The sequence below is a fragment of the Hyperolius riggenbachi genome, chromosome 1 (assembly GCF_040937935.1).
Source record: "Hyperolius riggenbachi isolate aHypRig1 chromosome 1, aHypRig1.pri, whole genome shotgun sequence".
In the NCBI taxonomy this organism is placed as follows: Eukaryota; Metazoa; Chordata; class Amphibia; order Anura; family Hyperoliidae; genus Hyperolius; species Hyperolius riggenbachi.
This window is the reverse complement of record NC_090646.1, coordinates 124762177-124789895: the sequence shown is the minus strand read 5'-3', so window position 1 is coordinate 124789895 and position 27719 is coordinate 124762177. Positions and strand designations below refer to the sequence as shown.

Genomic DNA, 27719 nt, shown 5'->3' with positions numbered 1-27719 from the left:
GAATATCTGGGAATAGGAATGAACTCCATGGGGATGGAACAACTCCAAAGAGCTTTTCCCTTCACAGTATGAGAATCCACACTAAAATACCTGGGTATCCAATTGGTGGTTAACCCAGAAGATAATTATAACAAAAACTTCCTCTCTATTCTAAATATAATCGAGAAAGATTTGGACAAATGGTCAAACACTAGCCATACCTGGCTGGGCAGAGTAAATATATTGAAAATGAACATAATGCCGAGACTCCTGTTCCCAATGATGATGCTACCCATAGTCCTCCCCAAACACTTCTTCACCAGAATACGCTCTCTAATGATAAAGTTCATATGGAAAAATAGGAAACCACGGATCCCATACAACTTGATGATTAGGTCAAAAGACAAAGGAGGCTTAGGGGTCCCAGATGTAAAAACTTATTACAAAGCAATAGCACTAAATAGACTGGCAGACTTGCACTTCAATGAAGAGCAAAAGGGCTGGGTAAAAACAGAAAAAATACTAGCAGGAAGGAATCTGGCAGGGGCTACCTGGCTGAAAGCTAGGGAAAGGGGACTATCATTAGGAACCCCGCCCTGGATCAAAAATAACCTACGCCAGTGGGACCTATTAAACGCAAAATATCAGTGGGCTCCAGCCCCTTCCCCCCTACTCCCTCTAGAAGGATTCCCACATTTCCCACCAGGTTTAGAAAGGGTTTTTTTCAGGGAATGGAGGAAGACGAGGACTATAATGTTAGGACATTTTCTAGAAGGCAATATACTCAAGAGCCTTACCACTCTGAGACAGGAATATGGGATATTTCCTATGGATAGCTGGAGATACAATCAAATAAAACATTGGGCATCATCATTGGGAACCCTAGGACAAATAACAGACATGACTAGTTGGGAAAAGCTTTTTACTCAGAAAAACAAACCTCCCCATCTGATTTCCCTTGTCTATAAGCTTATTAGGGGAGAAATGTGTAATGGTAAACCGGTATGTTTGAGCAAATGGGAAAGAGATACAGGTCGTGTACTTACGGAAATAGAGACACAAAGAGTTCTCACCTTGGCGCATACGACCTCCATAAGTTCACATATCCAGGAAGGATCATATAAACTATTAGTGAGATGGTATAGAGTCCCCCAGTTTCTAGCCCGAATCTATGATTCTCAAGACCCTATGTGTTGGAGAGGATGCGGGGGAGAGGGCTCTCTGCTGCATCTGTTTTGGGAATGCCCTAATATTCAACCCTTCTGGATAAAAGTAATTTCTATAGTAAAGGAAGTGACGGGAGTGGAGTTAGAACTAACCCCCTGGCACGTTTTCTTTCATCTAAGCCCACTGACTATTAAACAATATAAAAAAACGGTGATCCCCTTCCTTCTAGATGCAGCGAAGGGCTTGATCCCTCCTTTATGGAAGACTTCATCCCTACCAACGATTGAGAACTGGTTCACAAGGGTAAACAGATTACAGGAGGCAGAAGAAACCATTATGTCAGGAAGAGACAAATTTAATAAATATAAGACGATTTGGTTACCCTGGATACTATATCAGGACTCGGAACAATATAAAGAAGCCATAAAAGAGAGTACATGATACAGCTACAGGGCTATTAACAAGGAGATATCTGAATAGAACATAGATATGCCTATCTTTAGTAACTATCTGAGGAGATCCGACCCATTGAAGGAACAATGTCGACGTTACTGTTTCTATTATTATTATTTTTCATAAATGTAACAATTTTAAAACATAGAGTATCTAAAATTAAAGTGACATCTAGCAATGGATCACTATGTAAGAAAGAGATGTAATTAGCTTTGATAAATTCTTGTCATCTGCATATCTTAGACCCTTTGCAACTTTACATTCTGCTGTTTCCATTGTTACATTTGAAAAATTGTTTGAAAATAAAAATTACATTAAAAAAAATAAAATTAAAAAAAAATAAAACTGTGGAATATCTTAAAAAGTCATTTTAAGGAGAAGGAAGATAAATACAATCGTTTATTTCATTCGTTTATTTTTGCCTCGGGTGTCCTTTAAGGTTCACTTTAATGCATTGCGTTTTAATGTGCTTTTTTCTCCATAGCATTGTGAAAAAGCTTCAGTTTTTCAGCATATAGTGTGAAAGAGGCCATAGGGAAACATGGACAATGGACTGCACATCAGTTGTCCTTTCAGTTACAACCGACAGCAACTGATTAGTGTAAAATAGCCCTCATGGCTCTTTTACACTATACACTGAAAAACTGATGTTTTTGAATATTCCATAGCGGAGCATTATGAAAAAGCTGTCAGCTAAAATGCGCATCAGTTGTCCAAGCAACTTATTTTGTGTAAAGGAATTATAAGGAGAAAAAGACTGTATCAGAAATAAATATTTTCATCATACGCTATATAAGAAACTTACTTTGAGTATTGTAATAAGCAGGATAATTAACACAATTTATTTTTTGTATCATTATTATTATTATTTATTCATATACTGTTGACATTTGCCTTACAGTGTACATATTCGTGTCACTAACTGTCCCTCAGAGGAACTCAGTCTTAACTCCTACTATAGTCATAGTCTAATGTCATTACCATTGCTTAAGGTCAACAGTATTTGGCTTTACTTGTAACAGCATTTTTGGGAAAATAGGTGGAAACCAAAGAGCATGGAAGAAACCCATGTAACATGGGGAGAATATTCAAACTCAATACACATAGTGACCAGACTGGAAATTAAACCAAGGAATTTTTTTTTGTTTGGTTGTGTTCCCGTTTTGCCTTTTCTTCCATTCTAAAATGCATGGAATGTAAAATCTTTTGGGGGAAAATATCACCCCACAAAGTACTGTATATATTCGCGTATAAGCCTAATTTTTCACCACCAAAAAATGTGCTGAAAAGTTATAACCTCGGTTTATATGTGAGTCAATGGAGCAGAATGGATGGTGAAGCAGGTTTTGTTACTAGCAGAGGAGCATAAAGATCGTGCACTAGTGATTCTACTCTTGCCAGCTGGCTCCCTGCAGTGTTCCTGTAGAAAGGAATAAGAACATGTTTGGGGTTTTCTATTGTTGTCTACATCTTCAGTTTAGTTGTGTATCCCCTAATTTTCTTTATATAGGACCTTCAGGGCTTTATTATGAACCCACAGGGCCATAGGGACAAGAAATAATAAAAACATCATGGGATGTGTAACTTTACAAAGCTTTGAGGGGGTGTCCAAATAAAAGTTTTTGAATGGGGATGTTGTCTCTCGGGCTATGCATAATCTCGATGTTCCCTCTCTCAAGTGAACAGATAAGGTTTTTTTTTTCCAGATCTCTGTTAGTTTACCTGCGCTTCAAAAAATGAAAGTGTTACTGACGTTGTATTGTCTTCACTGTGCTGCATACAACATGTACACATGTGGTATATACAGTGGCGTACCTAGGGCATTTGGCACCCGGTGCTGGGTATTAAAAGACACACACCCCCTAAAAAATGGGCGTGGCCACAACCTGCGGTGTGCTTCGCAGCAAAAAAATGGGCGTGGTCATGACCAGATGAGGGCGGAGCTAACTGTATTTTAAAGTATTAGCTAGTACAGTTTCCCCCAGTATAGCTGCCCCCAGTGGAGCTAGTACAGTTTCCCCCAGTATAGCTGCCCCCAGTGGAGCTAGTACAGTTTCCCCCAGTATAGCTGACCCCAGTGGAGCTAGTATAGTTGCCCCCAGTGGAGCTAGTATAGTTGCCCCCAGTATAGCTAGTTTAGTTGCCCCCAGTATAGCTAGTTTAGTTGCCCCCAGTATAGCTAGTTTAGTTGCCCCCAGTGTAGCTAGTATATTTGCCCCCAGTGTAGCTAGTATATTTGCCCCAGTATAGCTAGTATAGCTGCCCCCAGTATAGCTAGTATAGCTGCCCCCAGTATAGCTAGTATAGCTACCCCCAGTATAGCTAGTTTAGTTGCCCCCAGTATAGCTGCCCCCAGTATAGCTAGTATAGCTGCCCCCAGAATAGCTAGTATAGCTGCCCCCAGTATAGCTGCCCCCAGTATAGCTAGTATAGCTGCCCCCAGTATAGCTAGTATAGCTGCCCCCAGTATAGCTAGTATAGCTGCCCCCCAGTATAGCTAGTACAGCTGCCCCCAGTATAGCTGCCCCCAGTATAGCTAGTATAGCTGCCCCCAGTATAGCTAGTATAGTTGCCCCCAGTATAGCTGCCCCCAGTATAGCTAGTATAGCTGCCCCCAGTATAGCTAGTATAGCTGCCCCCAGTATAGCTGCCCCCAGTATAGCTAGTATAGCTAGTATAGCTGCCCCCAGTATAGCTAGTATAGCTGCCCCCAGTATAGCTAGTATAGCTGCCCCCCAGTATAGCTAGTATAGCTGCCCCCGAGTATAGCTGCCCCCAGTATAGCTAGTTTAGTTGCCCCCAGTATAGCCAGTACAGTTGCCCCCAGAATAGCTAGTATAATTGCCCCCAGAATAGCAAGTATAATTGCCCCCAGAATAGCTAGTATAATTGCCCCCAGTATAGTTGCCCCCAGTATAGCTAGTTTAGTTGCCCCCAGTGTGAGGAAAGCCTGGAAGGAGGGGTGGCGGGGAGGGACCTCCCTCACCTGGGTCCCCTCCTTCTGGCGCTTCCCCCTCCTAATTAGCAGCAGCGGGCAGGAGCGGCGAAGAAGACTCACTCACCTGCTCCTGGCGATACCGGCGGCGCATAGCGTCATCCTCACGCGACGCTGGTCTCCGACTTCTCTGTTGCTCACTGTGCTTCCGCCAATCAGGAAGCACAGTGAGCGGTGGAGAAGGCGGAGACCAGCGTCACGGGACGATGACGCTATTTGCCATCGCCTGGAACGCGGGAAGGAGGTGAGTAAGTCCTCTTGCCCGCTGCTACTAATTAGGAGGGGGAAGCGCCAGAAGGAGGGGACCCAGGTGAGGGAGGTGGGGGGTCCGGCCCCCTCCCCGCCGCTTTCCCCGCCACCCCTCTTTTCCGTGCTGCTTCCCCCTCCTGTCCTGCACAGGCCTCTGTGGGAGGCCTTGATGACACCCCCTGGGGCGCCCGACACCCGGTGCGGGGCGCCCCCTGCCGCCCTATGGTAGGGACGCTACTGGGTATATAACACTTAGATACATATAAAATATGTTATTATTATTATTATTATTATTAAGTATTTACATAGTGCCAACATCTTCTGCAGTGTCTTACAGAGTATATAGTCATGTCCTTAAAGGTCCCATACACATTGATTTTCCAGGCAGATTTGGCCAAAAGACGATTGGAAGTATCTATCAAACCAGATGGAAGATTAAGGTTGATTGTGGGTTGGGTATGAAAGGCGGTAGATTGACGGCCCATAAGCACTGCATGGAACAGTGCAACGCCACAGTTTGATTTGATTTTCAGTAGGTTCTCTGCTGGTATCTCTGGAAAATCTATATGTGGTGTGTGGTAGGAATCCATTCCTCTATGAATCGTTCTGATCATAGAGAAATATATTGTTGTGCCACATTGGGTGGCAATCTATAAGTGTATGGGTACACTTGAGGACCTCACAATCAAATCCCAACCACTCATCTTGTGAAATGTCCCTTAAAGAGACACTGAAGCGAAAAAACATTTATGATATAATGAATTGTATGTGTAATACGGATAATTACTAGAACATTGGTAGCAAAAAAAAATATTCTCATATTTTTTTTTCAGTTATATAGTGTTTTTTATAACATGGCATCATTTGCAGTTTACACACTACTTAGCATTCTAAATGTTTTTACAGAACAGGCAGTGAACTTTTGACGTGTCCTGAACTATTTTCTGCAAAAGAAAAACACAATACAGCTGAGATAACCTATTAGAAGTCAGAGCTCACTTTCACAGTCCTAAGGGCTCGTTTCCACTATCGCGTATTCGCATGCGTCCAACGCATGCGGATTCGCACATGTAATGCAAGTGGATGGGCCTGTTTCCACAGTAGCGTTGTTGAGGTGCGTTTTTTTCAGCTGTGAAAAAACGCACAAAAGAGCCATAGAATTCACCTGCGAGTGGAATGCATGCGAATCGCATGCAATGTATTTAATAGGGAAATCGCATGTGTTTTCCCCATGCGTTTTTTGCTGCGAATTCGCATAGGTACCAATGTAAATTCACACAGGCAGTGACATGGTTAAAATCGCATATACCCTCACCTATGCGAATTCGCGGCAAAAATGCATGGGGATTCGCATCCGCATGCGATTTCATCAGCGGTGGAATCCAGGCGATTCCGCACCGCAATAGTGGAAACGAGCCCTCAAACTCAATGGCTATTTGCATAGATAACAACTGGAGTTTCTTAACTCTTCCTGTACTAGAAACAAATGTTAGACTTATGTCTCTTTTCGCTTCAGTGTCTCTTTAACCACTTGAGGACCACAGTCTTTCCATATGCCTCCATGGCAGCATACATCTGGGTTAAGCCCCACCCCTACCAATTAACAGGACCTTAGCTATAAAAGAAAGTGACCCCTAGCGAGCAGCATTCTCATTTTTGTCCTCACCTCCGAACAGGTTCCTTAGTGTTTCATCGCTATTTATTTTTATTTTACTCTTACCTCGCCGACATTCCTGCGGCGTTCCGGCCAGGTTCAGCCTCTCCTGGTCGCAGCCCTGTTGTCATGACTAAATGTCAAATTATTCAGGGACCTTATATCTGGGGTGATGGTGGGAGCTTGATCTAAATGATCTTTTCCCCCCTTTATGGCTGCTCTGCATGACTTAAATACGATTGCAGAGCACAGTGTGATCCTTCTCACCTTTTTTTTTTTTTCTTCCTGTTTGCTGTCTGCAGTTGCACAGGTTAGTGGTGCATAGTTCAGCTTCTCCTGCTGGGTGTTTGGTGCTGCTGAGTGTTCAGTGTGATCCCTCTCACCTGTATCTCTTGCTCTGTCTGCTGACTGCTCAGGCTCCATTATGTGAGGCATAGTTCAGCCTCTCCAGGTCCTGCAGCGTCTCCCTGCTTCCCATCTCACAGTGAAAGGCTCTGAAGCACATGGCTTAGAGTGCATTCCAGCTTGGAAAGCACAGCCATCAGACCAGGAAGTGTTTGCAGTAACTGCTCTCCAATCCCTGCTCTGGACACAGCAGAGATCTCCTCACAGCTGAGCTCTCCTCCCCTCCTCTCACAAGGTTGGATACACACTGGACTGTGTTGGCTGCAACACTACCTGCCTCTATGTCTGGCTTAAAGGTAAAGGCACTATTATTTGCTGTCCCTCAGATGTAAATGCATCTCAAGCTGCAGGAGGAGGTAAGTTATTCCAAGTATCTTGCTAGCACTATGTACTATATTTTATCATCTGCCATTCTCATTATAAACAGTTATATGAACAGTATTGTGTACTATGTGCAATATAAATGACATAGCATTCCTTGCATGAAAGTATTATCTGATTTCTTATTTTTCTGCTACGTTTCATGTACCTCTTATCTTACTTATTTCATCTCTTGCGGTCCGTTGGACTGCATTCTGGATCACACTGTACCAGAAACAGATAATTCTAAGGTCAATAGGTAAGAGTCATACAGGTAAGTGACCTTGCTTTTTTACAAAAAAAAAGAGAGCACACCTTCCATAAATGGGCTGTACATTTTTAGATACAAGCCCAGAAAGAAGAGAACAAAGGAGGGCAAGTTCCCACCACAGTTCTAGGACATTAGTTCTTTGTCATCGTTTGAGATCCTGCTTTAGATCTTTATATCATCACTCAGAATCCTGCTAAAGGAGCAGGTAAATAATCTGCCTGAGAACTGGAGGATCAGGTCCCAGTTAAAGGCACCATAGCCCCCCAGATTGCGGGGCTTGTGGCGACAGAACCATGCCAGGGAAATCAGTAAAGTAGATCTGTTTCCACCAGATGGGAAAAGAGCCAGAGTTCCACCAGATGCACACATCCAAGATGATAAAGCAGGCTGTCCAGGAATCAATGGACTCCTATGAAGGCTCTTTGGTCCCCAAGCATCCTCCCAGCAAATCAATGAAGATACTGAATATCCTCAATCATGTATGGTTTAGCATGAATCCAATGAGAGTGAGCATACAGATATCTGGTTTATATTTCTCCTTTATCCAAACCATCTGTGAAGCCATTCACTGGGAAGAGGAAACCCTTCTCCAGGCTAAGAAACGTCTGAAATAATTATCATTCTCCTTTCCTGTCTTGAAAGAGATCAAATAAAGATGAATGGGAAAAGGTAAGGAGAAAGTCCTTCCTGAAAAAGCAGACTTTCCAAACATCATCCTTTTTCTTCAAGAAAATTCTCCAGCCTTAGTGTTCGCTTCCATGGTGGACATGTCAGTCATGTGTCTTGCATGCCATGTAAGGTTAAAAAGTCTTGATTACTTTTTAAGATGTCCTACACCATTAACTTGATATAGATTTAAAGATGGTGTATACCACTACTGGAGGGGCATGTAAACCAGCCCTGGCTCTATCTTCAGTTGCCACGAAAGTGGACAAGGATTCTGATTCTATCCTGGCAGCTTAGAGAACTTTCATATTGTCTCTAAGTTTATTAGGGAAGCGGCTATAGATTTTGTCCAGTCCACTTAATATGCCAGGCTTTTTGCATGACAGTGAATTGGCCTGTTAAAAAAAGCTGATCCCAGCTTCCAACAAAATGTGTTTAAAATTCTGTTTGATGGAAGAAATCTTTTTAGTAACAAGTTGGATCTGGCAACCAACAGTCACCAAGGCTGGTATTATACCAGAGGAGAGAAGACATTGCAGAAGGAAAGACCAGACCATAGGAATTGTCAAACTTCACATTCTAATCTCCATAAGCTCACAGAGCAGCCAGCGCAGAGTCCTTTTGGCAATTCTGAAGTCCAGATTGTAGCTGCAAGACTTCAGCAGTTCCATATTATCTGGACAAAAACAATAAAGGACGAGTGGGCCACAGATACAGAGTAGTTTGGTTTTTCTTGGATGTGCAAGTTCACTCCACCACTCAGTCACTTTGTCTTTACAGAGACCTGCTCTTTTACATTCATGACTCTTTGCAGAAAACGGCTGTTATGTTGGTTCCAGAAGAGGAGCGCTTTCAGGAAGTCTACTCTCCTCTCTTCATTGTAAAGAAGTCAGGTGATCTGCGTTCAGTACTGGATCGGAAATTCCTAAATCTTCATCTTTCTGAAAACATTCAAGATGGAGTTACAACAAATGAATGGACCAGCCATTCCCTTACAGAACTGAATATATTCAATAGACTTGGCAGATACATTCATTATTTCAAATTTCTTTCCACCATTCAGTTGGTAACATTCTTCTCCAGTAACCATCCTCCTTCTCGACATTATCACAGCCATGACAACCTTTTTTGGTACTAGTGTGTCTGGTGGCTCAGTTGAGAAAGCAAAGTTAGGACTTTATCACTATTTAGACAATCTTTTGTTGCTAGCCTCAGATCCCAAGGCTCTACTGTGTTAGCAACAGATTCTTCTTCAAACACTGTCTGTCTTTGGCTGGTTAACAAACAAGGAGGAAAGCCACCTCACTCCTTCTGAGGACCTAATCTTTCCGGGAGCAAGATTCCAATCTATATCCAATGCAGTAACCAGATGAGAAAATTGCTGGCAAAAGTTTGCGAGTGCTAATTATCATACTATATTCATTAATCAAGGTGTTGTATACACCTCCTGGGCACTTCGTCATCTACAATCCAGATGGTCAAATGGGTTCACTGGCACATCTGCCCATTCCAACTAGGATTTCTCCATCAATGAAACCACCAGAGTTACTCTCAGACCATCCTTCTCACTCGCACGATGAGACTGTCTGCGGTGGTGGCTAAACACAAGCTCAACAACTATTAACCAATCATTTACCCATAACTCATAAAAATGCAAGCATGGTTTAACATGTCTACAGGTTGTATTAGCCTAGGTAAAATAGTCAAAACAAAGCTGATCGATCACTGCAAAAATACTCAAACTCAGGGTGGCTTATATGGTGCTTCAGACCTTCAGCCATCACTGGGATGAGACGTCAGTCTTTGATATCAGGTAGCAGAGGGACACAAGGAGTCTGTTCCTCATGTTAGAGGTCAGCAATATTATCTCCAGTGCAGAGAGCAATCTCTGCAGCATCATGGCAGTATAACTCAGGGCCTCGGAACTCTGCGGCAGATTTTCTCAATCAAGGGGACTGAGGCAATAGCTTGTGGCCACTCAATAAAATATATCCAGAGTGATCTGTGACCATTGGGTAGGTGGACCTGATGGCAACCTACATCAACTAAATGCCAGCTCGAGGAGATTCACCCCCACATTCAAGGGCTCAGAGTGCTCTGGCAACACCTGAAATTTCTCAATGGTCTCTGTTTTTTTCCTCCAACTCCACTTATCTTCAAAATTCTGAGGAGACTCCTCCTAGAACAAGTGGTACTCCTGGAGGTGGGTCCATTTTGGCCATGCCATGCCAGCCATGAGTCCCTCTAATTTGGAGCCTGAAGTTGGAACCTCCTATTCCTCTTCCAGTCAGACCAAACCTCCTGTCCCAGGACTCAATTTATCATCTGTCTCCTCAATCCCTTAATTTAATGTCTTAAGGATTGTGGGAGGAAGCTTAGAGACCTGGTAAACTCAGAATCATTGATAAAACTACCACAAACTGGAAAATATTTTTTCACAATTGCTCTGGTAAATAATTTTGATCCAATGGCTCCACCAGCACAACATATTCTTAGCTTCCTCCAGATTGGCCTAGAAAAACAATTGGCTCGCACTCTCAAAGTGCAGGTTTCTGCTATCTCTGCTTTGACGGATCACTGCTGGGTCTCTCACCCTCTAATAGTGCAATTTATGAAGGCTGCCACCAAAAACAAGCATCCTAATTGCAACCTTTTTCCAAAGTGGGTACTGCGCAGGTTCTCAGTTACCTAGCAAAACCTCTTTTTGACCCAGTGGAAGACTGCATAGTTCTTAACCTTAAGAACTATGCCTCTAGTCGCTATCTCTTCGGACAGAAGAGTTTCCGAGCTCCAGGATCTAGGGGCTCATTCTTGACATTCTACTCAGTAGTTTTGAGACCACTACAGCATTTCACTTCCGGGCTTCCCTTTAATCAGGATCGGACAGTGCCATCTTTTATGGATACAAATTCCTCTGATCTGCATGTTCTAGATGTTGCAAGAACACTTAGAGCCTATGTGAATGTAACAAGGGAGCTTCAGGAAATCAGAACAGCTCTTCATAATTCCATCAGGTCTGAGAAAGAACCAGCTAACATCAAACTCAAAAGATCTCTTCATGGCTCAAATTAATCAACAAAGCCTTTTATTAAGGCTAGCCTATTATCAGGGTTTTTTGACCTTGTCCCTCTGGGTGGCATCACAGTGCACTCTTCTCAGCTGTCCCCTGTGCCACCTTCGCTATCCGGGCAAAGATTCACCAGGCTGCCAACTGGTCCTCTGTCCATACTTTCATTGCCCATTTCAGAGTCAATCCAGCAGCCTCTGCTTCAGTTTAATTTAGAAAGAAAGCTATTTCTAAATCTGTTAAAGCCTTAATTTAAATTATTTTTGGTCAGCAAGTCTTGTCCCACCCTTACTTTTTTCTGCTAGTTAGATCCCATATGTATGCTGCCATAGAGGCATATGGAAAACGGAAAATTGTATACTCACCTAACGATCATTTTCCTTTCCATGTGCATCCATGGCAGCATAGGGATTTCCCTCCCTCTCCTTTTGTTGACTTTTTGCTGTTCTCCGATTCGGCTAGTCAATGAGAATGCTGCTCGCTAGGGGTCACTTTCTTTTATAGCTAAGGTCCTGTTAATTGGTAGGGGTGGGGCTTAACCCATATGTATGCTGCCATGGATGCACATGGAAAGGAAAATTACCGTTAGGTGAGTATACAATTTTCCGTTTTCTACCCCTTAAGGACCAGAGCCTTTTTTTCCATTCAGACCACTGCAGATTTAACGGTTTATTGCTGAGTTATACAACCTACTATCTAAATGAATTTTCCCTCCTTTTCTTGTCACTAATACAGCTTTCTTTTGGTGCTATTTGATTGCTGCTGCGATTTTTAGTTTTTATTATATTCATCAAAAAAGACATGAATTTTGTAAAAAAAAAAAATTATTTTTTAACTTTCTGTGATAAAATTTGTCAAATAAAGTAAAATTTCTGTATACATTTCTGTCCAGATTTATTGTGCTACATGTCTTTGATAAAAAAAAAACAAAAAAAAAATTCAGTGTATATTTATTGGTTTGGGTAAAAGTTATAGAGTCTATGGTGCAAAAAGTGAATTTTCCCATTTTGAAGCATCTCCGACTTTTCTGAGCACCTGTCAGGTTTCATGAGGTGCTAGAATTCCAGGATAGTATAAATACCCCCCAAATGACCCTATTTTGGAAAGAAGACATCTCGAAGTATTCACTGAGAGGCATGGTGAGTTCGTAGAAGATTTTATTGTCTGTCACAAGTTAGCGGAAAATGAAAAGTTCATATACGCTCTACCCCCCTCACCTCCAGCTAGTCGGTGCAGGATCTGGGAAGCCAAACCAATCCAAGAGTACAAGCAAAGAAGGATCCGCAGGCCAGACCAGGTACAAGAAAAAAGCTGAAAAATGTTATTTGAAAAGTTCCACAAAAACAGTGCAATAAATGGAAGACAGGATAAGCTAACGTGTGTCGGTCGTCCTACAATCTGCCCTTAGTCATAGCTTAGCGGAAAATGACACTTTGAGACAAAAAAAAAAAGTTTCCATTTCTTCTAACTTGTGACAAAAAAAATGAAATCTGCCACGGACTCACCATGCCCCTCTCTGAATACCTTGAAGTGTCTACTTTCCAAAATGGGGTCATTTGTGAGGTGTGTTTACTGTCCTGACATTTTGGGGGGTGCTAAATTGTAAGTACCCCTGTAAAGCCTAACGGTGCTCATTGGACTTTGGGCCCCTTAGCGCAGTTAGGCTGCAAAATAGTGCCACACATGTGGTATTGCCGTACTCAGGAGAAGTAGTATAATGTGTTTTGGGGTGTATTTTTACACATACCCATGCTGGGTGGGAGAAATATCTCTGTAAATGACAATGTTTTGATTTTTTTTTTTTACACACAATTGTCCATTTACAGAGAGATTTCTCTCACCCAGCATGGGTATGTGTGAAAATACACCCTAAAACACATTATACTACTTCTCCTGAGTACAGCGATACCACATGTGTGGCACTTTTTTGCACCCTAACTGCGCTAAGGGGCCCAAAGTCCAATGAGTACCTTTAGGATTTCACAAGTCGTTTTGAGACATTTGGTTTCAAGACTACACCTCACGGTTTAGGGCCCCTAAAATGCCAGGGCAGTTTAGGAACCCCTCAAGTGACCCCATTTTAGAAAGACAACACCACAAGGTATTCTGTTAGGAGTATGGTGAGTTCATAGAAGATTTTTTTTTTGTCACAAGTTAGCGTAAATTGACACTTTGTGAAAAAAAACAATAAAAATCAATTTCCGCTAACTTGTTACAAAAAATAAAATCTTCTATGAACTCACCATACCCCTAACGGAATACCTTGGGGTGTCTTCTTTCTAAAATAGGGTCATTAGTGGGGTTCCTATACTCCCCTGGCATTTTAGGGGCCCTAAACCATGAGGAGTAGTCTTAAAACCAAATTTCTCAAAATGACCTGTGAAATCCTAAAGGTACTCATTGGACTTTGGGCCCCTTAGTGCAGTTAGGGTGCAAAAAAGTGCTACACATGTGGTACCGACGTTCTCAGGAGAAGTAGTATAATGTGTTTTGTGGTGTATTTTTACATATACCCATGCTGGGTGGGAGAAATATATCTGTAAATGACAATTTTTTGATTTTTTTTACACACAATTGTCTATTTACAGAGATATTTCTCCCACCCAGCATGGGTATGTGTAAAAATACACCACAAAACACATTATACTACTTCTCCTGAGTATGGTGATACCACATGTGTGGCACTTTTTTGCACCATAACTGCGCTAAGGGGCCCAACATCCTATGAGTACCTTTAAGATTTCAAAGATCATTTTGAGGCATTTGGTTTCTAGACTACTCCTCACGGTTTAGGGCCCCTAAAATGCCAGGGCAGTATAGGAACCCCACAAGTGACCCCATTTTAGAAAGAAGACACCCCAAGGTATTCCGTTAGTAGTATGGTGAGTTTATAGAAGATTTTATTTTTTGTCAGTTAGCGGAAATTGATTTTTTTTTTCTTCACAAAGTGTCATTTTCCACTAACTTGTGACAAAAAAATAAAAACTTCTATGAACTCATTATACTACTAACGGAATATCTTGGGGTGTCTTCTTTCTAAAATGGGGTCACTTGTGGGGTTCCTACAATACCCTGGCATTTTAGGGGCCCTAAACCGTGAGGAGTAGTCTGGAAAGCAAATGCCTCAAAATGACCTGTGAATAGGACGTTGGGCCCCTTAGCGCACCTAGACTGCAAAAAAGTATCACACGTGGTATCGCCGTACTCAGGAGAAGTAGTATAATGTGTTTTAGGGTGTATTTTTACACATACCCATGCTAGGTGGGAGAAATATCTCTGTAAATGGACAATTGTGTGTATAAAATCAAAAAATTGTCATTTACAGAGATATTTCTCCCACCCAGCATGGGTATGTGTAAAAATACACCCCAAAACACATTATACTACTTCTCCTGAGTACGGCGATACCACATATGTGATACTTTTTTGCAGCCTAGGTGCGCTAAGGGGCCCAACGTCCTATTCACGGGTCATTTTGAGGCATTTGGTTTCTAGACTACTCACAGTTTAGGGCCCCTAAAATGCCAGGGCAGTATAGAAACCCCACAAGTGACCTCATTTTAGAAAGAAGACACCCCAAGGTATTCTGTTAGGTGTATGGTGAGTTCATAGAAGGTTTTATTTTTTGTCACAAGTTAGTGGAAAATGACACTTTGTGAAAAAAACAATAAAAATCAATTTCCGCTAACTTTTGACAAAAAATAAAATCTTCTATGGACTCGTCATACACCTAACGGAATACCTTGGGGTGTCTTTTTTTCTAAAATGGGGTCACTTGTGGGGTTCCTATACTGCCCTGGCATTTTAGGGGCCCAAAACCGTGAGGAGTAGTCTGGAAACCAAATGCCTCAAAATGACTGTTCAGGGGTATAAGCATCTGCAAATTTTGATGACAGGTGGTCTATGAGGGGGCGAATTTTGTGGAACCGGTCATAAGCAGGGTGGCCTCTTAGATGACAGGTTGTATTGGACCTGATCTGATGGATAGGAGTGCTAGGGGGTGACAGGAGGTGATTGATGGGTGTCTCAGGGGGTGATTTGAGGGGAAAATAGATGCAATAAATGCACTGGGGAGGTGATCAGAAGGGGGTCTGAGGGGGATCTGAGGGTTTGGCTGAGTGATCAGGAGCCCACACGGGGCAAATTAGGGCCTGATCTGATGGGTAGGTGTGCTAGGGGGTGACAGGTGGTGACAGGAGGTGATACATGTGTGTCTCAAGGTGTGATTAGAGGGGGGAATAGATGCAAGCAATGCACTGGCGAGGTGATCAGGGCTGGGGTCTGAGGGCATTCTGAGGGTGTGGGCGGGTGATTGAGTGCCCTAGGGGCAGATAGAGGTCTAATCTGATGGTAGCAGTGACAGGGGGTGATTGATGGGTAATTAGTGGGTGTTTAGGGTAGAGAACAGATGTAAACACTGCACTTGGGAGGTGATCGGACGTCGGATCTGCGGGCGATCTATTGGTGTGGGTGGGTGATCAGATTGCCCGCAAGGGGCAGGTTAGGGGCTGATTGATGGGTGGCAGTGACAGGGGGTGACAGGGGGTGATTGATGGGTGATTGACAGGTGATCAGTGGGTTATTACAGCGAAGAACAGATGTAAATAATGCACTGGCGAATTGATAAGGGGGGGTCTGAGGGCTTTCTGAGCATGTGGGCGGTTGATTAGGTGCCCACAAGGGGCAGATTAGGGTCTAATCTGATGGGTAACAGTGACAGGTCGTGATAGGGGGTGATTGATGGGTGATTGATGGGTAATTAGTGGGTGTTCAGAGGAGAGAACAGATGTAAACAATGCACTTGGGAGGTGATCTGATGTCTGGTCTGCGGGCGATCTGATGGTGTGGGTGGGTGATCAGATTGCCCGCAAGGGGCAGGTTAGGGGCTGATTGATGGGTGGCAGTGACAGGTGATGACAGGGGGTGATTGATGGGTGATTGACAGGTGATTGACAGGTGATCAGTGGGTTATTACAGGGAAGATCAGATGTAAATAATGCACTGGCGAATTGATAAGGGGGGGTCTGAGGGCAATCTGAGCGTGTGGGCGGGTGATTGGGTGCCCGCAAGGGGCAGATTAGGGTCTAATCTGATGGGTAACAGTGACAGGTGGTGATAGGGTGTGATTGATGGGTGATTGATGGGTAATTAGTGGGTGTTTAGAGGAGAGAACAGATGTAAACAATACACTTGGGAGGTGATCTGATGTCGGGTCTGCGGGTGATCTGATGGAGTGGGTGGGTGATCAGATTGAGGGTGATCAGGAGTACCCAGGGGGCAGTTTAGGGAATAAAAAAAAATAGCGTTGACAGATAGTGATAGGGAGTGATTGATGGGTGATTAGGGGGGTGATTGGGTGCAAACAGTGGTCTGGGGGGTGGGCAGGGGGGGAATCTGAGGGGTGCTGTGGGCGATCAGGGGGCAGGGGGGGCAGACCAGTGTGTTTGGGTCCAGACTAGGGTGGCTGCAGCCTGCCCTGGTGGTCCCTCGGACACTGGGACCACCAGGGCAGGAGGCAGCCTGTATAATATGCTTTGTATACAATACAAAGCGTATTGTACGCTTGTATTGCGGCAGATCGGGGGTTAACATCCCGCCGGCGCTTCCGTACGGCCGGCGGGATGTTGTCGCGGGTGGGCGGAGCCTGTTGCCAGGGGCAGCGCGCATCACCAGTGACGCGATCGCTGCCCGGCAGAGCCGAAAGGACGCACCGCCGATGGGCGTATTGTGGTCCTTTCGGCGTCCACTTTGCCGCCGCCCATCGGCTGTGGGCGGTCGGCAAGTGGTTAAGGTGGCCACATACCACACGTGTTTTATATTTCTTTCCAATTCCAGAATTTCATTCTATTTTTCTGATTTTGATATTCGAAAAATCTGACCAATGTATCACACGTGTTACATTTTTCCCAATTATAAGACAAAAAAAATTATTTAAACTCTGAGAAAATCACTTTGGTCTATACATCAATAAATTGACAATCTTGGGGTTAGACCATTGAAACGTATCTGTATGGTTTTCATACTATAAGAAGTCAGACAGCACTTTATAAACATTTCCTGCAGAGATCTGCCTATGTAACATTTGAATTCTTTTTAATTATATTTTTATCTTACGGGTTATAGTAGCCTAAGTGATGTGAGCAGTAGTGTGAACTCTGCATAGCTCATGTCATTTGCTTGATATTTACATTTGCCACTCTAGTGACATATGATTCACACACTCACAGGAAAATCATTCAAAGAATGTCATTAGTAAGCAAATTTCCAGGAACTTACCCTCTAATTAATTGATACCAAGTCTCGCTCTACTCTACACTTTAACCCATTCCTTCTTTCTGACTCCAGCAGCTTGATGCAGAGCAGTGTGTGATGCCGGTATAATGGAACTATAACTATAATGATATGTTTCAGCTAGCAATGCTGCTACAGCATCTGTTCTAAGCTGGTTAAAAGAAAATTAAACATTTTTTTATTCAGAAAGAGAGATTAATGATTTTCTGTCGGGCACCTCAACATGTGCCGATGTGAGGGAATGATTCCTCTGTACAGGTCTATTTTAGGATTGTCATAGTGGAGATCTGAAATGCTTTTTAGCAAGGAATACAAAATAGAACTGTAGAGAATGATCTTCCTTGTATGATAATGCTGATTTTATTATCCAGTCGGCAGTCAGGTGACACACACAGAGCTGCTTGAAATAGGGGGTCATCTTCTTGGCTGTGCCGTGGTGCAGGTGTGTGTGAAAGGCTATCAGAATTTGAATTCAAATGTAATTGTTTGCCCTGAGAACAGCTTTAAAGTGACCCTGTAGTGAATCACTGCCTCAATGTCAAAAAGCTGGTTTTTACTGTTATGAAACTGCTTTAAAGGACCACTATCACAAACAATTGTAAAATGTAAAATATGTGAAAACACATAAATAAAAAGTAAATTCCTCCAAGAGTAAAATGTGCTATACATGACTTTTCTCCTATGTTGCTGTTACTTATAGTAGGTAGTAGAAATCTGGCAGAACTGACAGGTTTTGGACTAGTCCATCTCATCATTGGAGATTCTCAGTATTTCATTTATTCTTTCCCTGCAAAGATTCATGAAAAGAGGGTAGAAAGGTAATTAGATAAAACTAACAAAGTGGAACTTTGGCCCATAAGCTGTAGGAGGTGCTCACAGTCACAGGGATGCACATGTTGGCACGGGCCCTCAATACATGAAAGAAATGTTGCAGCTGCGTAGCAATTCCTGCAATTTCAGATCCACAGGTTCTAATAATCTAGTCATACTCAAAGTCCACCTGAAAACTTTTGGTGGCAGAGCCCTCTGTCATGCCGCTCCTTTATTATGGAACTCCTTACCTCAGCAGATTAGGACAGCTCCATCTCTGGAAGTGTTTAAATCCAGACTGAAAACCCACCTGTTCAGTCAGGCATTTGCAGAATTATAATTTTGTTATGTTAATACTTCATCCCACTGCCAATTACTGAATCTGAGAGAGCGTAAGCACCTTGAGTCCTTCAGGAGAAAAGTGCTAGAAATATTATTGTTATTGTTAGTGTTATATAAAATTGGTTTCATATGTACCATATATATGTGTCTGGTGCTATCATGACTGCAAAATAAGACTGGTACTCTTTTCCTCATTAACAGATCTCCATCTTTGCACCATTGCAGGGCAGCAAGCAGCTTCTGAACAACTACCCAGTGTACATCACCAGTAAGCAATGGGACGAGGCCGTCAACTCCTCCAAGAAAGATGGCAGACGGCTCCTGCGATATCTCATCAGATTTGTTTTCACAACCGATGAGCTTAAATATTCATGTGGCCTTGGGAAAAGGAAAAGGTCAGTGCAGTCAGGAGACACTGGTCCTGAAAGACGTCCTCTGGATCCTGTTAAAGTTACATGTCTCAGAGGTACTGCATCTTTTCACTCAGCGTAATCTTCCTCCTTTACCTCATGTGTAGCACTGTCTTCCTCTGCCTTTGTCTTCCAGGCTGCCTGTCATACACTCACCTGTGGCCTTATAGTTACTATTGTACAGTATCTGTGACTATTCTTCTAATTTACATATTGTATATACTCCTAAAATTGTTCAGTAGCCTATGTTGTAGCACAGATAGCTATCTAATCATCTTCAGCAAGTAATCATATTCAATGCCAAGCCGCTGCAGCTAAAGCAAATAAAATTTTAGGATGTATAAAAAGGGAAATAAAAACTCGGGATGCTAGCATAATATTGCCCCTGTTCAACTCTCTAGTAAAGTCGCATCTGGAATATGGGAATCAGTTCTGGGCGCCACATTACAGGAAAGATGTTACAGTTTTAGACCAGGTGAAGAGACAAGCAACAAAATTGATTAGGGGGATGGAAAGTCTCACTTACCAGGAAAGGTTTATTTAGTCTGGAAAAATGTATGTGACCCTGTCGGAGCACATTAATTGATTTTTTTGCCTTTTGGTGCGATACGAGGGGGGGTGGAGCATCGCACCACAACGCTCTGGCTAGGTATAAAACCATCCTCAATGTATAAACTGATAAACCACTGACAGGTAAACTGGATAACAATGATCTCAATACAAAACATATTTTTGGGTGGGGTACATTAGGCAACAAGATAACAGTCAGTTACTGTATTGATGGTGATGAGTTAGAAACAGGGGAAATTATCAAAAGATCTGAGCAGTTGCGATGGTTACACAATTTGGTCAGAGCATCTACAAAATGGCAGATCTTGTACAATATTTCTGATGTGGTTAGAACCTAACAAAACTGGCAATAGGGTCATGGCCATTGGAGCTAATCTAGTTTAGGCGGCCCAGCAGGAACCTCACAGGGAAATTCCACTTACATGATTGGGTGGCCAGCACCCTTTTAGAACAATTTCAGATAGGTTGTAGTAATACACTTACATGATTTGGCCAGTCATAGCGCATTGTGCTGTAGATTGTGCTGTGATTGGACAACTGTTCCCTATGAGGTTTCCTGCTGGGTTTACTAAACTAGACAAGTGCCTGGGCACCCAGTGTTATTGCAGGCTAGCCCATCTGTAATAGGTCTACAGAGGTGTTACCATGCACACATTCTTGAAAAAATGTAACACCACGAGAGACAAGTGTCAGAACACATTGCATTCCAACTTGCCTCAAAATGGGCTGTCAAAATAGAAAGAGTGCCCATGCTAGCCTATGGCCTCTGCCAAAGGTGTCTACAATGGGCATGTGAACAGTACTACTGGACTATGGAGCAATGGTAGAAGGTAGCCTGGTCTAATGACTGATTTCCTTTACCATGTGGATCGTCAGGTTTTGTATTAATCAATTACTTGTGGAAGTCCTGGAAAAACAAGTCCAATCCATGGAGGCCTGACCTCACAATTTACAGGCTCAGCTGGTAATGTCTTGGAGCCAGTGGTCTTGTGAAGACCCAACTGGTCAACTGGTCAAGGCTTATTTGGCAGCACAAGGGCTAACTACACAATATTAGGCGGGTGGCTTTAATGTTTTAGATGATCAGTTTAAATAATTGATATCATAAATATGCTATATCAGCCAGAGGTTGACCCCTTGTTAATAGTGCAGTTATAATAAATACCGATATTGCTCTCATGCCTACTTTGTACAATCATCTCTCCATTACAAAGTGCACTGATATGGTCATAATGTAGACTAATCTAAGATATATGACTTATCTTGAGACGCACACTGATGAAGCCTTTATAGGGCAGATGGAGGTGTAAAGGAACCTGTAGATCTGCATACACCAATCACAGCATTTTAAATAACATGGTAGAACCTGAGAGTGCCTTGGTGTGAATCTTGGGTTTTAGAGTATGGAGTGTTTGCTTGCTTGCTTACCGGTGTGGGTACAGTAGGGACCCTTTCAACCTGGAGCGAACCTCAATGCTGGTGAAAGGGTTTAGTACAGAATGGCTTTGCATGCAAACTATTTTGGAAGCAAATATCCTCCATTCGTGCAACCGAATACCACTTTCATTGATGTTGTATATTATCATTACTAGAGTTCCAGCTTGCTGTGAGTGTTTGAGTGCTGAGGTTTAATGATTGTTTGCAAGCTTTTTTAAATAAGTGGCAGTTTGGTTTGACTTTGCTTGTTTATGAAATAAACTTTCCTTTAAATGTCAATAAGCATACAGCTTATATCGCTTAGTGTCTAGTCTATATTACTCTATTTTCATATTAATATCTGACCGATTCAATCATAATGTTTGAATTTGGCAGAGATTGATGCCACACCTATTGAAGTTCTAATCCAGAGTGGTCGCCAAACCAGGTGTAGTAGCTGCTAAGCAAAAAGCTATCTGAATTTGCAGCTCTCCACTGACACAGGCAGGGAATTAAGCTAACCCAATGAAAGCCTGCAGTTCCTTGTTACTTAGCCAGCTACTCGATTGGCATCTGATGACTTTGATCAGCTCAGCTTCTTTCTTACCCGGGGTCAATAACTATTTTCATATTAGGCGAAGATTCTGTTTATCGCTATCTTGGACTGTATGACTTCAATTAAGAATGGAAACCATAAAGATTTGGTGACCTAGTAATTTCCCCCACTATATAAAAGGCAATAGTCAGCATATGGGTTACTCTTTCTTAGAAAAAGTACCTTGTGGAAATAAGTCAAATCCATAAGCATCTATAATACTTTAAATGGCCAAATAAATTTGACCTCATTCTTCTAAATATTGCTATGATTGGATTTATGAGAACTTCACAGACTTACCTGTCTAAGTCTGAAAGCATGCCTCTGAAATACAACTTTTCACACACGGGTCACTCTTGCTATCAACCTTCAGTTACAGTTACATTACAATACCTTCTGGAATTTGGGTATAATGGAGGAAGGTTAACAGTGCTGTCTTTTTCCATTTTTGTTGAGATTTCCTCACTTCCTGTACTAGCGACCCAGAATTCTGGTGTGAATGTAACTTCCAGTTTGATTGCTACCTTAGAAATAGATGGTTGCTGTGGCTGTGCATTGCATTCTTCAAAGCAGAGTGCTAGGTGTCACCAGGAGAAAATGTCACCCAATCAAACAAATTATTTGTCACTTTTAACCCTGAAAGTAGGAGTTGGTTTCCCACTCATGGCAGCTGAAAAGGAGGGGAGCTTCCAAATACCTGTTATCTCTCAGATACCTGTTGTGCAGTAAGTAGGAAATGTTTAGCGGAGATGGGGTGTCCCTTATTATATAGCCCTTCTGCTGAGTGAGGAGAACTACAGACCCAAGAGAGCAGCCATCAGAGGATGCTGGTTAAATCCACTTAACCGTGGACATTTGGGCAGCAGTGGTTAGGCTCATCCTATAAGGAACTGCAGGAACACTAGAGGGAGTGTAGTGCCTGGAGGGGGTATGCCCAGAGGAATAACCACAGTCATGTGAGATTACTTGAGATTACCAGAGACAACAGCCTGAGTACAGTATTTATAGACGAACAGACCTGCACATTGAATGTACGTGATGTACTGTTATTGAGAAACAAAATACTATAATGGCCATACATTTTGGAAGCAGGACACAGTGCAGATGTATTTCTCTGTCACAAAGTATGTTCAGCGATCATCTCTGTTTACAAGGGGATTGTGGCAGCCATGGTGATGACAGGGATTCACCTTGTGAAGTCATGAAGTGCTGGTGCAAGTGCAGCATGCGGGCACAACCAACCTTTGTGCAGCACTTTTTGGGGTTGATTCAGCAACCACTGGTAAAATTGCTGTTAGCAGATCGAGCCCTGAAATTTTACCGATATTTACGCAGGTGTTGTAGTGCTTGGGCTCACTGTTATGTGGGTAATATATGCATTCCAAGTACAGACAGTCCCCTTCTCGCAAATGACTTGAGTTACAGACACACACAAACACAAAGTTGTCTCAATGTACAAAATCTACAATACTGTTTTATTATTAGATATTCTTGTTGCTACTTGCTACAGTGTTGTATAAACTGTTGTAAGTAGTTTAAAGCACATAACAAGCACTTTGAAAACAACTGAAAAACACAGTTCACACTATATGGCCAAATCCACAGTTGTCCGAAAGTAAATCATTTTTTCATGTTTCGCCATGTTTAACACAGGACTCAACTTGCAAACAAATTGATCTTACTAACAACTCCAAGAATGGAACCTGTTTGTAAGTAGGAGACGACCTGGTTAACATGCGTTATCTGCACACTATGTGGATTATTTTTCCACCCCTTCCTAGCTTAAATCCACTAGCTCTTGTGCATGGTTTCTGTTCGGTTTCTGCTGTATTTAATTATTAGGACAAATATTCTAGAAAAATATCATGGCATATCAATGATTTTTTTGCAAAAAATTAGTACAACTTTAGTGATACAAAAAAATATACAAAGGTGAGTATTCATAAAAATTTATTTTATCCAAAAGGTTTTTTCCATCTTCAGGACCAGCAATAAAGCTTATCAATAGATATTTCCATAAGACTAGCAAACTTGACAATTTGGCTTGACAAAGTTGACAATAATTAATTTCTGGTGACGTTGACAATAATTTGTTTCTGGTGGCAACGACACATGTTCGTTTCTGGTATATTAATACCCTTCATCAGGCCTCATTGTATATAACTGTCTAAAAAATAAACAAACAACATCAAAGATTAATATCCAGTGTCATTAACCACTTTACCCCCACCCCGTACGGATTTCTCCGTCCCTTTTTCCATCCTTTTACCACCAGGGATGGAGAAATCCGTACTTCCCGCGCTCCCGCTGCTGCCCGCGCTCCCGCTCGCTCATGCGCGCACTCCCGCTCGCATGCACGCCGCCGCCTGCTCGCCCGGAGATCAATGAACGGGAAAAACCATTCCCGTTCCTTGATCTAAGCCCCGCAATGATCCGCTGCTTCTATGAGAAGCAGCGCGATCATTGTGGAAAAAAAACAAAACTTTCCCAGCCTCATAGCACTTCCTGCAAGCGTCCTTCCGGATGCTTGCAGGTCGCATAAACAATAAGTTACTGTGGCCATCTTGTGGCCAAATTGTAAAACTACACCCTAAAGCAGCGCTGTCCAACTGGCGGCCCGCGGGCCTCCTGTTGCGGCCCGCTCTCCCCGGGATGCAGGCATGGCGTGCGCTATGGGCGCCATGCCTGCTCCCTCTTGTGTGGCCTCTCCTGTGTCCCCGCTGCCGCTGCCTCACAGCTCACTAGCTCAGACCTCACAGATCGCGGCGACTGAAACAAGCAGAGTGCGCGCATAACACCCGCACGGAGTACGTCACATGCGGAAGTGAAATCAGTCACTTCCGCATGTGACGTTCTGCCGCGCGGGCGTTATGCGCGCGCTCTGCTTGTTTCAGTCGCCGCGATCTGTGAGGTCTGAGCTAGTGAGCTGTGAGGCAGCGGCAGTGGGGCACAGGAGAGAGGTAACGGGCGAGGCAATGGGGGAACACCTGTCACTCTCACTGGGGGGCACCTGTCACTCTCACTGGGGGGCACCTGTCACTCTCACTGGAGGAACACCTGTCACTCTCACTGGGGGAACACCTATCACTCTCACTGGGGGGCACCTGTCACTCTCACTGGGGGGCACCTGTCACTCTCTTACTGGGGGACACCTGTCACTCTCTTACTGGGGGCACCTGTCACTCTCTAACTTGGGGGCACCTGTCACTATCTAACTGGGGGGGGGGCACCTGTCACTCTAATTTGGGGGGCACCTGTCACTCTAACTTGGGGGGCACCTGTCACTAACTGGGGGGGCACCTGTCACTCTAACTTGGGGGGCACCTGTCACTCTCTAACTTGGGGGGCACCTGCCACTATCTAACTGGGGGGACACCTGTCACTATCTAACTGGGGGGACACCTGTCACTTACTGGGGGGGGGGGCACCTGTCACTATCTTCTGCCTATTTATGTGAAAGGCTCTCTATTTATGTGCCTCATGACTGCTGAATTTGTTGTGTTGGGGGCCTCATGACTGCTGAATTTTTATTGTTGGGGGCCTCATGATTTGTTGGGGGCATCACAATTGCTGAATTTGTCTTGTTGGGGGCCTCAAGATTGCTGATTTTGTCTTGTTGGGGGCCTCAAGATTGCTGATTTTGTCTTGTTGGGGGCCTCATGATTGCTGAATTTGTCTTGTTGGGGGCCTCAAGATTGCGAACTGCGAGACTATGGAAAAGCTGAATCATCATCATGAGACAATAGCATTAAACCTTGGATTTTCCATAATGTTCATGTATGAGTTGAAAAGTTTGTATGTAGTTTAAATTGCTGTTGCCACTTAGCGATAGATAAGTGACTTTTGGGTTGCAGTTTGGGCACTCGGCCTCCAAAAGGTTCGCCACCACTGTCCTAATCTAATGTCCCACATTGCTAAGTTCATGTAAATTTGTCTCCACCCGTGGCCACACCTACATTTTGGTCCATGGCCACACCCATTTTTCGGCGCGCCGCTCTACTTTCAACGGAACCCCCATGGTTTTTGGCGCACCGTGTACGCCACGCAACTTCACCAAAATCTTAAATTGCATTTTGTGGAAAGTGCTGCCAATCTAATTGTCCTTTAATTGCATTTTTTTTCTGGGGGTTTGCGACTTTGAGCCTTCGCCCCTCCACCATGGGGTCTGAAAAAAAAAAAAGGCCCTCCATGCCCGTGAAGTTGGACAGCACTGCCCTAAAGCATTTTTCACATACAAGTACATTAGTTTTACACAAAAAAATTAACTCATTACCTCCCACACTACCCAATTATTATTTTTTTTTGTAATTAAAAAAAAAAAAAATTTACAATTAAAAAAATACATAAATAGTTACCTTAGGGACTGAACTTTTTAAATATTTATGTCAGGAGGGTACAACACTGTTACTTTATAAACTATGGGCTTGTAATTAGGGATGGACGCTAAACTGAAAAAAATGCACCTTTATTTCCAAATAAAATATTGGTGCCAAACATTGTGATAGGGACATCATTTAAACGGTTTTATAACCGGGACAAATGGGCAAATACATTTCATGGGTTTTAATTACAGTAGCATGTATAATTTAAAAACTATAATGGCCGAAAACTGAAAAATAATTAATTTTTTCCCACATTTTTTCCTATTTTCCCATTAAAACATATTTAGAATAAAATAATTCTTGGCATAATGTCCCACCTAAAAAAAGCCTAATTGGTGGCGGATAAAACAAGATGTAGTTCATTTCATTGTGATAAGTAATGATAAAGTTATAGACGAATTAATGGAAGGAGAGCTGAAAGGTGAAAATTGCTCTGGTGCTCAAGGGGTAAAACCGCTCAGTGGTGAAGTGGTTAAAAAAGATCAAAAAGTCCCCAAAGTCATAAAAGTCACCTTTAGAGCCGTGAAAAGTACACGGTGCACATTGCACAGAAACCTCGTAAATACCGGGATTCAAGCACCGATAGAGGGTATCAAAATAGTGCAATAATAAAGGAGAGAAGATCAACATGAGTGTACACAGAGGACAGATGAATCTATGACCCCACACTCAAAGGTAGAGCATCATTAATGCACGCCAGGCGTAAATAAATCCAAAAACCCCGCACTCATTCAAGGACAAAAGGACCTAAGTATTAGAGTGGGGCCGAACCTCCGATTTTCGGGTTCGCGAACTTCTGCGGAAGGTTCGGTTCGCATAAAAGTTCGCAAACCGCAATAGACTTCAATGGGGATGCGAACTTTGAAAAAAAAAATTATGCTGCCCACAAAAGTGATGGAAAAGATGTTTCAAGGGGTCTAACACCTGGACCCCCAGGTGGAGGAGTGGGATACATGCCAAAAGTCCCCGAGAAAAATCTGGATTTGACGCAAAGCAGCGTTTTAAGGGCAGAAATCACATTGAATGCTAAATGACAGGCCTAAAGTGCTTTAAAACATCTTGCATGTGTATACATCAATCAGGTAGTGTAATTAAGGTACTGCTTCACACTGACACACCAAACTCACCGTGTAACGCACCACAAACAGCTGTTTGTGTAGTGACGGCCGTGCTGGACTGGTGCGCACCATGGCGAGAGTGCAGGTTTTGGTGGCTTTACAGCCCATATGGGTTCACAGAACAGGTATGCAGTGGCGGGTTCACTGAACAGAACAGGTATACAGTGGCGGGTTCACTGAACACAACAGGTATGCAGTGGCAGGTTAACTGAACAGGTATACAGTGGCGGGTTCACTGAACAGAACAGGTATTCAGTGGCAGGTTCACTGAACAGAACAGGTATACAGTGGCGGGTTCACTGAACACAACAGGTATGCAGTGGCGGGTTAACTGAACAGGTATACAGTGGCGGGTTCACTGAACAGAACAGGTATACAGTGGCAGGTTCACTGAACAGAACAGGTATGCAGTGGCGGGTTCACTGAACAGAACAGGTATGTAGTGGTGGTTTCACAGAACAGGTATACAGTGGCAGGTTCACTGAACAGAACAGGTATACAGTGGCGGGTTCACTGAAC

At 43.1% G+C, this 27719-nt stretch overlaps 1 protein-coding gene across 3 annotated transcripts in view; it reads left to right on the top strand.

The window, feature by feature from the left end:
- Window positions 1–27719, top strand: part of BEND4 (BEN domain containing 4) — a 176575-nt gene that overhangs the window by 136620 nt on the left and 12236 nt on the right. The window contains exon 4 of one of the 3 annotated variants that reach the window (XM_068268181.1): window positions 18935–19175. In XM_068268181.1, the coding sequence (XP_068124282.1) occupies window positions 18935–19175 (241 nt within the window). Of the gene's footprint in view, window positions 1–18910; window positions 19176–27719 lie in introns of all 3 variants that reach the window. The other 2 variants (XM_068268198.1, XM_068268188.1) reach the window with 2 other exon arrangements.